The 12,971-nt window shown below is 40.7% G+C and overlaps 1 protein-coding gene and 1 long non-coding RNA gene across 2 annotated transcripts; both read left to right on the forward strand.

The window, feature by feature from the left end:
* The first annotated feature begins 2,128 nt into the window (after positions 1 to 2,128).
* LOC306789061 lies at positions 2,129 to 3,243 on the forward strand. The gene is made up of 4 exons (XR_013772636.1): positions 2,129 to 2,273; positions 2,565 to 2,660; positions 2,780 to 2,820; positions 2,923 to 3,243. It is a non-coding gene; the product is annotated as an uncharacterized lncRNA (long non-coding RNA).
* Positions 3,244 to 9,032: 5,789 nt separating this feature from the next.
* ackr4a (atypical chemokine receptor 4a) lies at positions 9,033 to 11,544 on the forward strand. Its single transcript, XM_079285635.1, has 2 exons — positions 9,033 to 9,116; positions 9,932 to 11,544. The coding sequence occupies exon 2, from the start codon at positions 9,947 to 9,949 to the stop codon at positions 11,057 to 11,059; it is 1,113 nt and encodes a 370-aa protein (XP_079141761.1). The 5' UTR covers positions 9,033 to 9,116; positions 9,932 to 9,946; the 3' UTR covers positions 11,060 to 11,544.
* Positions 11,545 to 12,971: the final 1,427 nt, after the last annotated feature.

Consider the following 12,971-nt stretch of genomic DNA (forward strand, 5'->3'; position numbering starts at 1 on the left):
GTTTTATAGAGTGTTTATTTTCTATTGTATTTGTATATTTGATTCTACTGTCATAAAAGGTCCTTTGATACCAAACCTGAGATCTGACTCTTCCCAACACATTCACTGAAGCAGAGATGAATTTAGTTTTTTTATTTTATCATTTACACACAATAACCACCAACTAAGATACTCCAATGCTCCACGGTTATAACATCTACAACCTGTAGAGTTCACAGCCTACTTTGCAAAAGGTTTGTCATCTTCTGATAAATGGGCATCTACAGCAAAACACATCTATAACACATTATGAATGCTAAAAAAATCCCATTTGTTGAGTACGGTAATGTTTCAAATCATGAATATGCTACTGTCTAGCAAAGTAATCCTTTTAACTTCTACTCCAATGCTACACGGTTATTATCTCACACACAAATACTTAAAAAAAAGAAGTTAAAAATCAAACATCTACAACCTACAAACATGCAGATGGTGTGTTTTTTTCCCCGTAACTTGAGCAAAAGTAAACTATAAAATAAGACTGAATGCACTTTCTTCATCACCGGAGTGAGGTCAGCCAGCATGCATCAGATATTCAGGGTTTGTGTTGTATCACTACTCTGCAGGCCCCTCGTTCGTACATCAGACTCAAGACAGATTAGGCAACAAAAAAAAAAGCATTTATAAGGAACACCAGCAAATACAAGTTTTACTGTGTTATGGGTCAAGAAATGTGGTTAGCACACGTCTAACGAGCTTCCCCTCGGGTTCGTTGTCTGCTCTCGTGGCTCTGCTCGGTGGCTGGAAGTCCCTGTCGTACTGCAGAGCTGCATTCATGAATTGTTCGCTAACAGTTTCTTTGTGAACCTCACAATAGTTGTGTAGCACAAAACAAGCATAGATGACAAAGGGAAGGTCCTCCATGTTTATGTCCATTGCCCTCCTCAATACATCTTGCCTTCAAATGTCAGAATGAACATTCAATCACCATGCGTGCCTTGCAAAGTGATAGCCCATAATACTGCTCCTGTGGTGTAACCCCGCCATTGGGGTATTCCTTCATGAGATACGGCATGGTCGCTTCACTTCGATATGTGTACAGTCAATGGCCCCCAAGCACTGTGGCATGCCGTGTGCTTGGTAGAAGTTGACCACAAGGTGATCCGAGTACTTCTCCTACCATCCCAGCCTGCAGAGGAAAATAACCAGAGATATCAGTCAAATAAACAAAGTCAATGTTAAGGTTCAATTGGACTGGTTGATTGTACATAGTCTGTGCAGGCAGATGTGTGTGAGGGGTTAAAACAAGACAAGAAGGTAAACAACAGCAACAGCAATGTTTTATTTTGCTCATTTAAAATGCTGATGCAGCGGGGGAAATACAGCAGAGAGAGATATTTATTCCTGCTCTTTCTTTTTCTCTTTTTCTAAATCAGTTGTCAGTGATGTGAAAAAACAAAAACGGGACAGAAGAATTGTAGATTGAATCATTTTCTGCAAACGTGTAGTATTATGTTATCAGCTGTAGTTTCAATCAACAGAATAAGTAATGCTGCATAATGTGTCCACAAGATGGAGTCAGTCAGCCTTCAAGTGTTTGGAATTGAGAATTCATTATTGAGAGCATTCTACATGGAGTGTAATTTAAATGTTAAAATATTTAAGGAAGGCTCACTATTCGTGCTTGCAGTGGTCAGCTGGGTTGGTAAATGCTGCACCTTCCTACTTTCTAATCAGGAAATCAGAACAGAGGAGGTTGTACTCCTCTCTGTGTCGACGGCTACTCAGCACACACTTTGTAGAACTCATAACAGATTTTGTAGAGAGGATTTCAATGTTTTCCTAGAAATTGTTCAACATTCTCAAGCTTAGCTTCCGTTCTCCAGACGCTTTGTAACCCGAGTCGTCATCAACACATCATTGAACAGTACCTTTACCTGTTCCTGTTATGAAGCATGTCGGTTTTAATCATATTCAGGATGTGATACGGAACATTTTCCCACCGGGGATCAATAACAAAAGTGTTATCTAACAAATTGGCACATGGTTTGATGACTGAAATGGGCAGGGAAGTCAAAAGAGGGATTACAACAGAAGGAACAGAAATATGGAAGTGATCAGCAGCGAGTATATAAAGATCTGTGTGTTTCAAACTCTTCATATCATCAGCCATGGACAAAAGAGTGCTGCTGGTCCTGTTCTCTCTGCAGGTGTTCCTGCTCATCACAGCCTTCACTTCCACTGATGCAGCCGCTCTGGTGAGAGATGATCAGCGACCGCAGGCTCCTATTCTGGTAAGAAGACCTATGCAGGAGCTGGAAAAGCTTTGATTCTAATTGTGTTTTCTCTCAGAACCGTCTCAGTCTAAATGTCAAACATGTTGCTGAGAGAGAGAGAGAGAGAGAGAGAGAGAGAGAGAGAGAGAGAGAGAGAGAGAGAGAGAGAGAGAGAGAGAGAGATGTCAAACACAATTTTGTTCAGTTTGTATTGGCAGTTTTGAGTCACGGCACAAATCAATACCAGTGACTTTGAATAGAAGTACACATTAGGGCTGACAACTCAAAATGATTTTATTGTATGTGAAGGAAGTAAGTGAGCCCGACAGAGGAAAGGATGGACAAAAGGTGAAACGACAATTGCCCTGCTGGTGGAGGCCCGGTGCATGTTCACTCATTGGAGTGGTAAAAACCTCCTTGATTTTTGAGATTTTTTCATTTTAATTTACGATAAATCAAATTCCTGAACTGAACTGAACTGAACTGAACTGTTTTAGAGACTTTTTTTCTCTCTCTTTTTACAGGCTGCTACATCAAGCCCGGATTTGGAAGAATTAATGTAAATGTGCGTAAACAGAACCGACTGAAACAGATTTAAACAGAAACCAAAATTGTGATGTTTTTCCTGCTTTACATCTCGCTGACTTATCATTTTTTTCTGCATCAGTGAGAAGAAGAAACTCCAGCAAGTCTTACATCAGAACTGAAGACAGACACGAAAAACCTGCATCTTCTCCTCAAGAAAGCTGCTCTCCTTTGCTTTACTATTTACTATCTTGATGACAATAATCAATCATTACATGAACAATACTCCTCCTTTGCTCCTGTGCTCAAAGAAATGACAGCAAGCCATGAAATATAACATTTATTAAAATATGAAACTGGTTTTCAAATAAAAGCTTACAAGTGTGTTTTACTACTTTGCTGATTTTTTATCAGAATATAAAGTTGGTAGCAAACGAAATAAAATGTTGGCATAAATACAAAACGAGTGTGTGATCTTTATTCTTAGAAACTCAGAAGAAGCTTTCACCTTTGATAGTTTAATTTAAATGTTTACTTACTCTGGGTAAGCTGCCCAGTATCACCACAGCCTGTCGACAGACCGGTAGACACCGAGTCCAGCTGTGAAAGTCCCTTTTATCAGTGTGCAGTGGTCAGCAGAAGATACTGTACATTTCTGTGTATTCTAATCTGCAAATCAAACAAGCCATGAAATATAACATTTATTAAAATATTAAACTGCTTGTCATATAAAAGCTTACAAGCGTTTTCTGCTACGTTGCTATTTTTTTCATCATAAGTTCCCTACAGTGAGTTAAAATTGTTGTTATTTTGTACTTTGGCTGCAGTTCAGCAAATAAAAACAAGTGTTTTGTATTCAAAATAAAAGATGAATTCAGCCATGGCTACCCTAAATCATGTTGGAGGCTATTGTAGCTTGTTAACAATTAAAGAAACAGAACATGAATGAAACTAACATCACATTGCTTAAGATTTGTAGTTTTCTTATATGTGGTGGGGAAAGAAGCAGATAATGTGAGTCAGTGTGATAATTAAATCAAACATATGCATGTGGATTGACTATTTGTATCTGCATACGCCCTCTTTGTCCACATCAAACTATGATGGCAGTTAGATATGTCACTCTGTATTAAAGGATTTCTTGCTACAGAAAGCACGAACCTGATGTCTTTACTGTATTTCACGTTACACTCACATGCTTAGTTTTAATCACCTCGCCACGGCTAAAACCACGAGGAATGTGGAAGATTGCCTTTCAGCTTGAATCCATCAAGATTTGGCTGTAGAGGCTTGTTTCTTTTTCTTTTTTTGAGATAAATACTTCCTTCTCCTCTTTTGTGTTGCCTCAGCTGTCGAGCTGCTCCACCCAGTAACAGAAAACATAAACACTGACTCTTCTTTTCAGTACGAAATTATTTTGGTTCCTAGTTGGCCACATAAATATTTATGCATGGAGAACCAAGTGGAGAGAAGTCACAGGGCATGTAACGTTTAAGTAGTTTGTGTTATTCTGTCTAGTGATCATGGTCCCTGCCTGTCTGCTCTCCCACTCCCACACCAGAGATCACATGACCCCAGTCCTTCACAACCGCCACTGGCTCCCCAAACAGCAAAGAATCCGCAACCTCAGATCCACCGATGCCAACCTCCTTACCCCTTACCTTGTTCCTATAACAGACACGATGAAAGAAAGCTCACTGTTACAGACATTCATTGAATGTTTCACTAACATGCCAGGAGGCCCTGACTCTAGAGTGATGCAGGAACTCACAGGGCTGCTGATGAACTTCTCTTGAGAGGCTAACAGCTAACACATTAGGGAGCTGGCAACATGCTACTCAATCGCAATCATGTCACAATCGTGTCCAAAATCACTTCCTCGTTCATTCCACTTACCAGAAATCATTTAGCATCATCACTGGGAGGCGTCGTGACTCACAACTTTTGCTTTGCATCACATTGTAAGCGAAATGTTTACATGTCGTAATGTTGTAATGTCGTAATGTTGTAATGTTGTAAGCGAAAAGTTTACATGTCGCAAGATTACCTTTATGTTTCATTGTGGAAAGTTTTGAGGCCATTTAAAATATTTTAAAATGTCCTTTTAGCTGTGTACAGCTACATTCAAATGTGCATTTATTAGAGTGCTTATGAATGCACCAAGGATGCCCAGTGTGTTCAGACAAACCGCAGCAAAAGATGCCTCTATGGTATGATGCCTCTATGGTATGATGCCTCTATGGTATGATGCCTCTATGGTATGATGCCTCTATGGCAGATAAAACATTATAAATTGCCCTATAGGGTGCACTTCCATGAAAGAAAACATGATGAAGTGCCCTCCATGGGGCCTTTTCATTTGAGAAAACGTGATGATGTGCCCTCCATGGTGGCCTTCCAATGGAGAAAACATGATGCCATAAAGGCGGCTGTAATACTGTCTGCGTGCTGGTGCCCAACCGCATGCAGCTGGTGCCCTTATAATTCACTGTACAAAATCTTGGTTGAGGAACTTTCTATTGAACAAATCATTTTGTTATACATTTTACAAAATGTATTTAAGCATTTTACTACCTCTTCTGCTTTGATTTGCAGATTAGAATGACATGTACAGTATCTTCTGCTGACCACTGCACACTGATAAAAGGGACTTTCACAGCTGGACTCGGTGTCTACCGTCTGTCGACCGGCTGTGGTGATACTGGGCAGCTTACCCAGAGTAAGTAAACATTTAAATTAAAAGGTGAAAGCTTCTTCTGAGTTTCTAAGAATAAAGATCACACACTCGTTTTGTATTTATGCCAACATTTTATTTCGTTTGCTGCCAACTTTATATTCTGATAAAAAATCAGCAAAGTAGTAAAACACACTTGTAAGCTTTTATTTGAAAACCAGTTTCATATTTTAATAAATGTTATATTTCATGGCTTGCTGTCATTTCTTTGAGCACAGGAGCAAAGGAGGAGTATTGTTCATGTCATGATTGATTATTGTCATCAAGATAGTAAATAGTAAAGCAAAAGAGAGCTTTCTTGAAGAGAAGATGCAGGTTTTTCGTGTCTGTCTTCAGTTCTGCAAGACTGGCTGTTTCTTCTTCTTACTGATGCAGAAAAAAAGGATAAAAGTCAGTGAGTTGTAAAGCAGGAAAAACATCTCAATGGTTTCTGTTAGTCAGTCTATTAATTGATCAATCTAGCGGTTTATTAAAGGAAAACAAAGTTCTACATGTTTGCATTTCGTTCACCTCGACGTTCTCTTTTTCACTTGACCACATTGCAAGATAATAACACAGATCTCAATCAATGATAATATTCATTCTGAAAAAAATTAAGCATATTTACAGGAATTCAACCACATCCGGCAGCTGAGACTTTGTTGGAGAAGCCTGTAAAAAGAGAGAAAAAAACAGTTCAGTTCAGGAATTAAATTGATCGTAAATTAAAATTAAAAAAATCAAGGAAATCAAGGAAATTTTGTTTTACCTGTCCAATGAGTGAACATGCACCGGGCCTCCACCAGCAGGGGAATTGTCGTTTCACCGTTTGTCCATCCTTTCCTCTGTCGGGCTCACTTACTTCCTTCACATACAATAAAATCATTTTGAGTTGTCAGCCCTGATGTGTACTTCTATTCAAAGTCACTGGTATTGATTTGTGCCGTGACTCAAAACTGCCAATACAAACTGAACAAAATTGTGTTTGACATCTCTCTCTCTCTCTCTCTCTCTCTCTCTCTCTCTCTCCTCTCTCTCTCTCTCTCTCTCTCTCTCTCTCTCTCTCTCAGCAACATGTTTGACATTTAGACTGAGACGGTTCTGAGAGAAAACACAATTAGAATCAAAGCTTTTCCAGCTCCTGCATAGGTCTTCTTACCAGAATAGGAGCCTGCGGTCGCTGATCATCTCTCTCCAGAGCGGCTGCATCAGTGGAAGTGAAGGCTGTGATGAGCAGGAACACCTGCAGAGAGAACAGGACCAGCAGCACTCTTTTGTCCATGGCTGATGATATGAAGAGTTTGAAACACACAGATCTTTATATACTCGCTGCTGATGAATCACTTCCACGTAAACAATGCACGTTTTGAAATGATTTCACAAGTCCAGTTTCATCATTGCAAAGACACCCGTAAATGTCTGCTTCCTCTTCTTGTAATCCCTCTTTTGACATCCCTGCCCATTTCAGTCATCAAACCATGTGCCAATTTATTAGACTGATGATTAAAACCGACATGCGTCATAACAGGAACAGGTAAAGGTACTATTCAATGATGTGTTGATGACGACTCGGGTTACAAAGCGTCTGGAGAACGGAAGCTAAGCTTGAGAATGTTGAACAATTTCTAGGAAAATATTTAAATCCTCTCTACAAAATCTGTTATGAGTTCTACAAAGTGTGTGCTGAGTAGCCGTCGACGGAGAGGAGAGTACAACCTCCTCTGTTCTGATTTCCTGATTATACGAATAGTGAGCCTTCCCTAAATATTTTAAAATCACATCATCATCGCATCACAAAGACTACCTTTTTGTTCCATTGTGGAAAGTTTTGAGGCCACTTTATTTGGATAAATTAACACACTTCGTATTCGGACACTCAAATTAAATATTTTAAAATGCCCTTTACGCTGTGTACAGCTACATTATAGTATGTGCATTGATTATAGTGCTTATAAATGCACCAAGGATGCCCCCTTGTTCCGACAAACCGCAGCAAAAGTGCCCTCTTAGATGCCTCTATAGATAAAACATGATAAATTGCCCTCTGGGTGCATTTCTATTGGAGAAAATGTGATGATGTGCCCTCCATGGTGGCCTTCCAGTGAAGAAAACTTGATGCCATAGGCGGCTGTAAATACTAGAATACTGTCTGCGTGCTGGTGCCCTTTTGATATTTTTCAGCCCTGCCCCTCAGACAGCCTGAGATCACCGCTGTTCTTATGACGCATGAAGGCCGTGGTGAGCAGACAAACCTGCAGACACAACAGGACCAGCAGCAGTTCTGTCTGACATTGCATATTTAAGATGCAATATTTATTCCAGCATACTTTTACACAATTCTGTCTGGTTTTTTTTCTTTGCTGAGCTAAATATCTTCTATGGCATCAAACTTTACTGAAGCGCAAGTGAGAATATTTCTTTCTATCTTTGTGATTCCTTCATTTTTATGTTTGGTGTAATGACTAGTTGTTTATATTGTTCCTCCGGTGTCGGAATGCTGTTACCGTATCTGCGTTCCTCTCTGTGTCAACATGTTCATTCATGTTTTAAACACAAAAATGGTTTCCTCAATAAACAGGTCAGACAAATGATTTGGTTTCTGTCTCCCGTCACTTGACCTGTTTTCCTCTCTCTCTCTGAGTCATATCGTTCCAAGAAGTGTGTTTATAGAGTGCAGCGCTACAAGAGCCAGGCTGGATTTAAAGCTGGACTGATTCCCGGCTCTCTTGCAGGAGAAACAAAGACCTAACCGGTAAGACTAGTTTCTGAACTAATTATTGGGTTTGTGACATACACAAGTCAAATCCTAGCTTCATCATTCACATGTCATTTTAGTTTTGATTAAAGCATTTTTTTGGGGGGGACAATTGCCCATGCAGGGTAGTTTTCCCAGTAGATTTAAATTTAAATAAAAAATGAGAAGACAACACTTGTAAAATAGTATTTACAACACGCTGTATATTGCTTCTTATATGTTTTGTTGTAGTGGATGCATAAGACACAACTAGGTATTTTTTTGTTGGAGAAAATATGTGGTGAATATGTTTTTAACTGTCAATGACTCAGTGTTCCTATAGGTGTAAGCATACATTTATGGAAATAATTTCCACATCAAACATTTTTGACAGAAAGCTAGTCCAGATGAGATGAAACGTGGACATAGTGGACACATCTGGGATGCCTCCTGGTGAGGCTGTTCATCATTTATTTCATATTTTGTCAACAAATCAATTCCATTCAGTTATCAAGATGCTGCTTCAAGCTATAAACTGAAATAGCAGTGGTGCAGCGTGACTTTAAATCACGTGGGGCTCGTCTCTTTTTGGACTTTGCATGCTGTACTCAGAGGGAATAGTTGCACGCAGGTCCGCGGGGACGTTTCTCCTCCGGTATGTAATCTCTTCTTTTCCTCTTATCAATGTTGGTGTCGCTCGTTGAGTTCTTTAGGTCGCGCACAGATCTCGCGAGCTGAACTTTTTTCCGTTTGTGTGTGAAATCAAACAAACCATCCTCAGCACAGAGTTGGCTGACGTTTTAATCTTAAATCTAAAGTCTGAGGTCGAACACAAGCTTTGAGCGCAACATGGCGCAAGGAGACGGGACAAATCGATGAATAAAACACGGTGAGTATCAAACATGGCGTACCTGTTTATACCTTTGCATTAGTGACGTAATCTTTCTTTTGCGAAGGTTTGATGCGGCTCTGCGTTCCCTGTTTACACTAAAAAATGTAATTATCTTTAATCAGTTTATATACAGTTGTATGTGCATTCTTTATCTTTGCCTTGAGTAAAAGCTACAAAAATCACAAACCCCTCCTTGCAAGCATCAAAAGTAAAAGTTCTCATTGTGCAGAGTGTCCCGTTCAGAGTAATTATGAGAAATATTACATGAATGGAATATTATTATTGATGCATTAACTTGTATCATTTCAATGTTGTAGGCATCTTGTATTTTATTGTATGTGAAAGCTTAATTTGCAGAGTCATTTGTAGGAATCAAAAGTACCAAGTAGCTACTATTGTACAAGAGTAGAAGTATAAAGAAGAAGAAAATGGGAATACCTCAAAATGTACTTAAGTTAATGTACTTAGTTAATGTCCACCTCTGTGTTTATATGTATTCAACCTGTGATATGTAACTGAAAAGTACTTAAATAATCAATTATTTGTCCTTTTCTTAAACAAACAGAGGTGCAAGAGTACTCAGATCTCGTACTCAAGTAAACGCAATACCACAGTTTAGAAATACTCTGTAGTGTAGAAATACTCTGTTACAGGTAAAAGAAGTGGTCAAATTTTACTCAAGGAAAAGTGGAAAAGTATTAGCTTCAAACACTTACAGCACCAACAGAAAAAGTACTCATTATGCAAAATATCCCATTTGAGAATATTTGTACTATATCATTGGATGATATTCTAAATGTCCTCCCTCACAGCTTTGGCTGATCAGCATGGATGTCTCAGAGGAGGACGACTACTTCTACCATGAAAACATCAGCTTCAACTTCAGCTACGAGGACTACCCGGTCCTCTGCGAGAAGGGCGACGTCCGTTCCTTCGCAGCCGTCTTCCTCCCCATCATGTACACTGTGTGTCTGGTGGTGGGACTGGCAGGAAACAGCTTAGTCGTGGCGGTCTACGCCTACCACAAACGCCTCAAAACCATGACGGACGCCTTCCTCACCCACCTGGCTGTGGCCGACCTGCTCCTGCTCTGCACGCTGCCTTTCTGGGCTGCTGATGCGGCGCGGGGCTGGGAGCTGGGCGAGGCCGTCTGTAAGATCGTGTCTGCCTGCTACTCGGTCAACTTCACCTGCTGCATGCTGCTGCTGGCCTGCATCAGCCTGGATCGCTACTTGGCGTTAGCCAGGGCGCAAAGTAAAGACCAAAGTCGGTGGCTGCGGAGGATAATCAACAGGAGACACTGCTGGAAGGTGTGTTTAGCTGTTTGGGCGACAGCTTTCCTCCTTGGTCTTCCTGATTTAATTCTCTCAGAAGTGAGATGGTTATCTAATAGGAGTGTCTGTCTGGCTATCTACCCTCCATCAATGGGCCGAGGGGGGAAAGCTGCTCTGGAGATAGCAGAGGTGCTGCTGGGATTCCTGCTTCCGCTCCTGGTTATGGTGATCTGCTACTGGAGCGTGGGCCGGGCACTGAAGGGCCTCCCTGTGGAGAGCAGAGGCGACAAGTGGAGAGCTCTACGTGTCCTCCTGACCGTAGTGGGGGTGTTCGTGGTCACTCAGCTGCCGTACAACGTGTTGAAAGTCTACCGAGCGATGGACTCCGTCTACGCCTTAGTGACCCACTGTGGGACGAGTAAAGTGTTGGATCAGGCGGCTCAGTTGACAGAGAGCTTGGCCCTCACTCACTGCTGCCTCAACCCGATCCTCTACGCCTTCGTGGGGTCGTCCTTCAGGCAGCACATGATGAAAGTGGCCAAAACGTTTGGCGAGAAGAGAAGAAAGAGGAGGAAGACGAGGGAAAATCCAGCAGAGGACGAAGAGATGGAGATGTCGTTTAACTCCCACTGTGCATCCCAAGAGACAAACACATTCTCAATATGAGCCAAAACTGGTGAAAAATTCTATTAAAGCAGAAGAGCAGATGCAACAGAAGAAGCATGTGAGGGAATCATTAACATGGGCAAAAATTCCACAGACGATTTAATACATTAACATTTCAATTCCCTCCATATCAAAACAGGAGGTTGTTGTATTCTTGTTTACTTTCAAATACCAAAGAAATGTATGTATTTCTCTACTGTGAGCGATGAATGCAAAAATAACTTGCATTTCTGTTTAGAGTGATGTTTTGTCTGACCAGCCCTCTCTTGTCTCTCAGTCAATGAGCTTGTAGATGGCTTCAATTTTAAAGTTAAAAATAGTATTGATGCCATTGCACCCACTAAAGTGAAGGTTGTCTCGGGTAAGCAAAGATCTCCTTGGAGAAATGCTACGCTGGTCAGAATAGAGAAACGAGAGTGTCAGAAAGCTGAGCGCAGGTGGCGAAAAACTAATCTCCAGGTTCACTGTGACATCTATAAAGAGAGTCTTCGCAATTATAATTTGGAACTTAGAAATGCAAGGCAGTCATTCTTCTCTGACATCATAACCAAAAACAAGAACAATACACGCGCCTTATTTGCTACCGTCGACAGGCTAACAAACCCTCCAGTGTCGGTAGCTGCTGAACTCCAATCCACCTGGGCATGCAATCAATTTGCCACCTTTTTTACTGACAAAATTCAGAAAATTAGACAAGCAGTCAGTGCCTCCACATCAACTACAGGATATGTGTTGTCCCGATCTAACATCCATTCAAATATCATGACACAATTTCATTCAATCGACTGTAGAAGCCTAGAAGACATCATACAAGATCTGAAGTCATCCTCCTGCTGCTTGGATATTCTACCAACACACTTTTTCAAAAATATTTCAAACTGCATGAGCACTGATCTTTTACAAATTGTAAATACATCCCTTCTCTCAGGTGTCTTCCCACAAGCCCTAAAAACTGCAGTTATTAAACCACTCCTAAAGAAAGCTAGTTTAGACTCCGCAACGATGAAAAATGATAGACCAATATCAAACCTCCCATTTTTAAGTAAAATAATTGAATAAGCGGTTTTCCAACAGCTGACCGACTTCTTGGCCGTAAATAACTGCTTTGATGTTTTCCAGTCAGGCTTTCGACAGCACCACAGCACTGAAACTGCTCTTGTTAAGGTTTTCAACGACATCCACTTAAACATAGACAATGGCAGAAGTTCAGTCTTATTGTTACTAGATCTCAGTGCTGCATTCGACACGGTCGACCATGCCATACTCCTAGAAAGACTAAAAATCTGGGCGGGACTCTCTGGCACAGCACTTAACTGGTTTGAATCCTACTTGAAGGGCCGAGAATACTTTGTGTCTGTAGCTGATTACACATCAGAGCTGACTAAAATGACATGTGGTGTTCCCCAAGGCTCAATACTGGGGCCTCTTCTGTTCAACATCTACATGCTTCCACTAGCTCAGATTATGGAAAACAACAAAGTGTGTTATCATAATTATGCAGACGACACACAAATCTACATAACTATGTCACCAGGGGACTATAATCCCATACAAGGGCTGGGTAACTGCATTGAACAAACCAACAACTGGATGTGCCAGAATTTTCTTCAATTAAACAAAGATAAAACAGAAGTAATTGTTTTTGGTACCAAGGACGAACAATTGAAAATCACCGCTCAGCTTCAGTCACTGATGTTAAAACCCACAAACCAAGCCAGAAATCTAGGTGTAGTTATGGATTCAGACCTCAACCTGAACAACCATATCAAGACAATTACAAAATCAGCCTACTATCACCTGAAGAATATATCAAGGATTAGAGGATTTATGTCTCAACAGGATTTGGAAAAACTTGTCCACGCATTTATCTTCAGCAGACTGGACTACTGTAACGGTGTGTTTACAGGTCTCT

Source organism: Melanostigma gelatinosum, assembly GCF_949748355.1.
Source record: "Melanostigma gelatinosum genome assembly, chromosome: 15".
Lineage (NCBI taxonomy): Eukaryota > Metazoa > Chordata > Actinopteri > Perciformes > Zoarcidae > Melanostigma > Melanostigma gelatinosum.

Bases quoted from the DNA above. Each gene is read 5' to 3' on its own strand.
- ackr4a (XM_079285635.1), top strand. From the start codon at position 9,947: ATGGATGTCTCAGAGGAGGACGACTACTTCTACCATGAAAACATCAGC.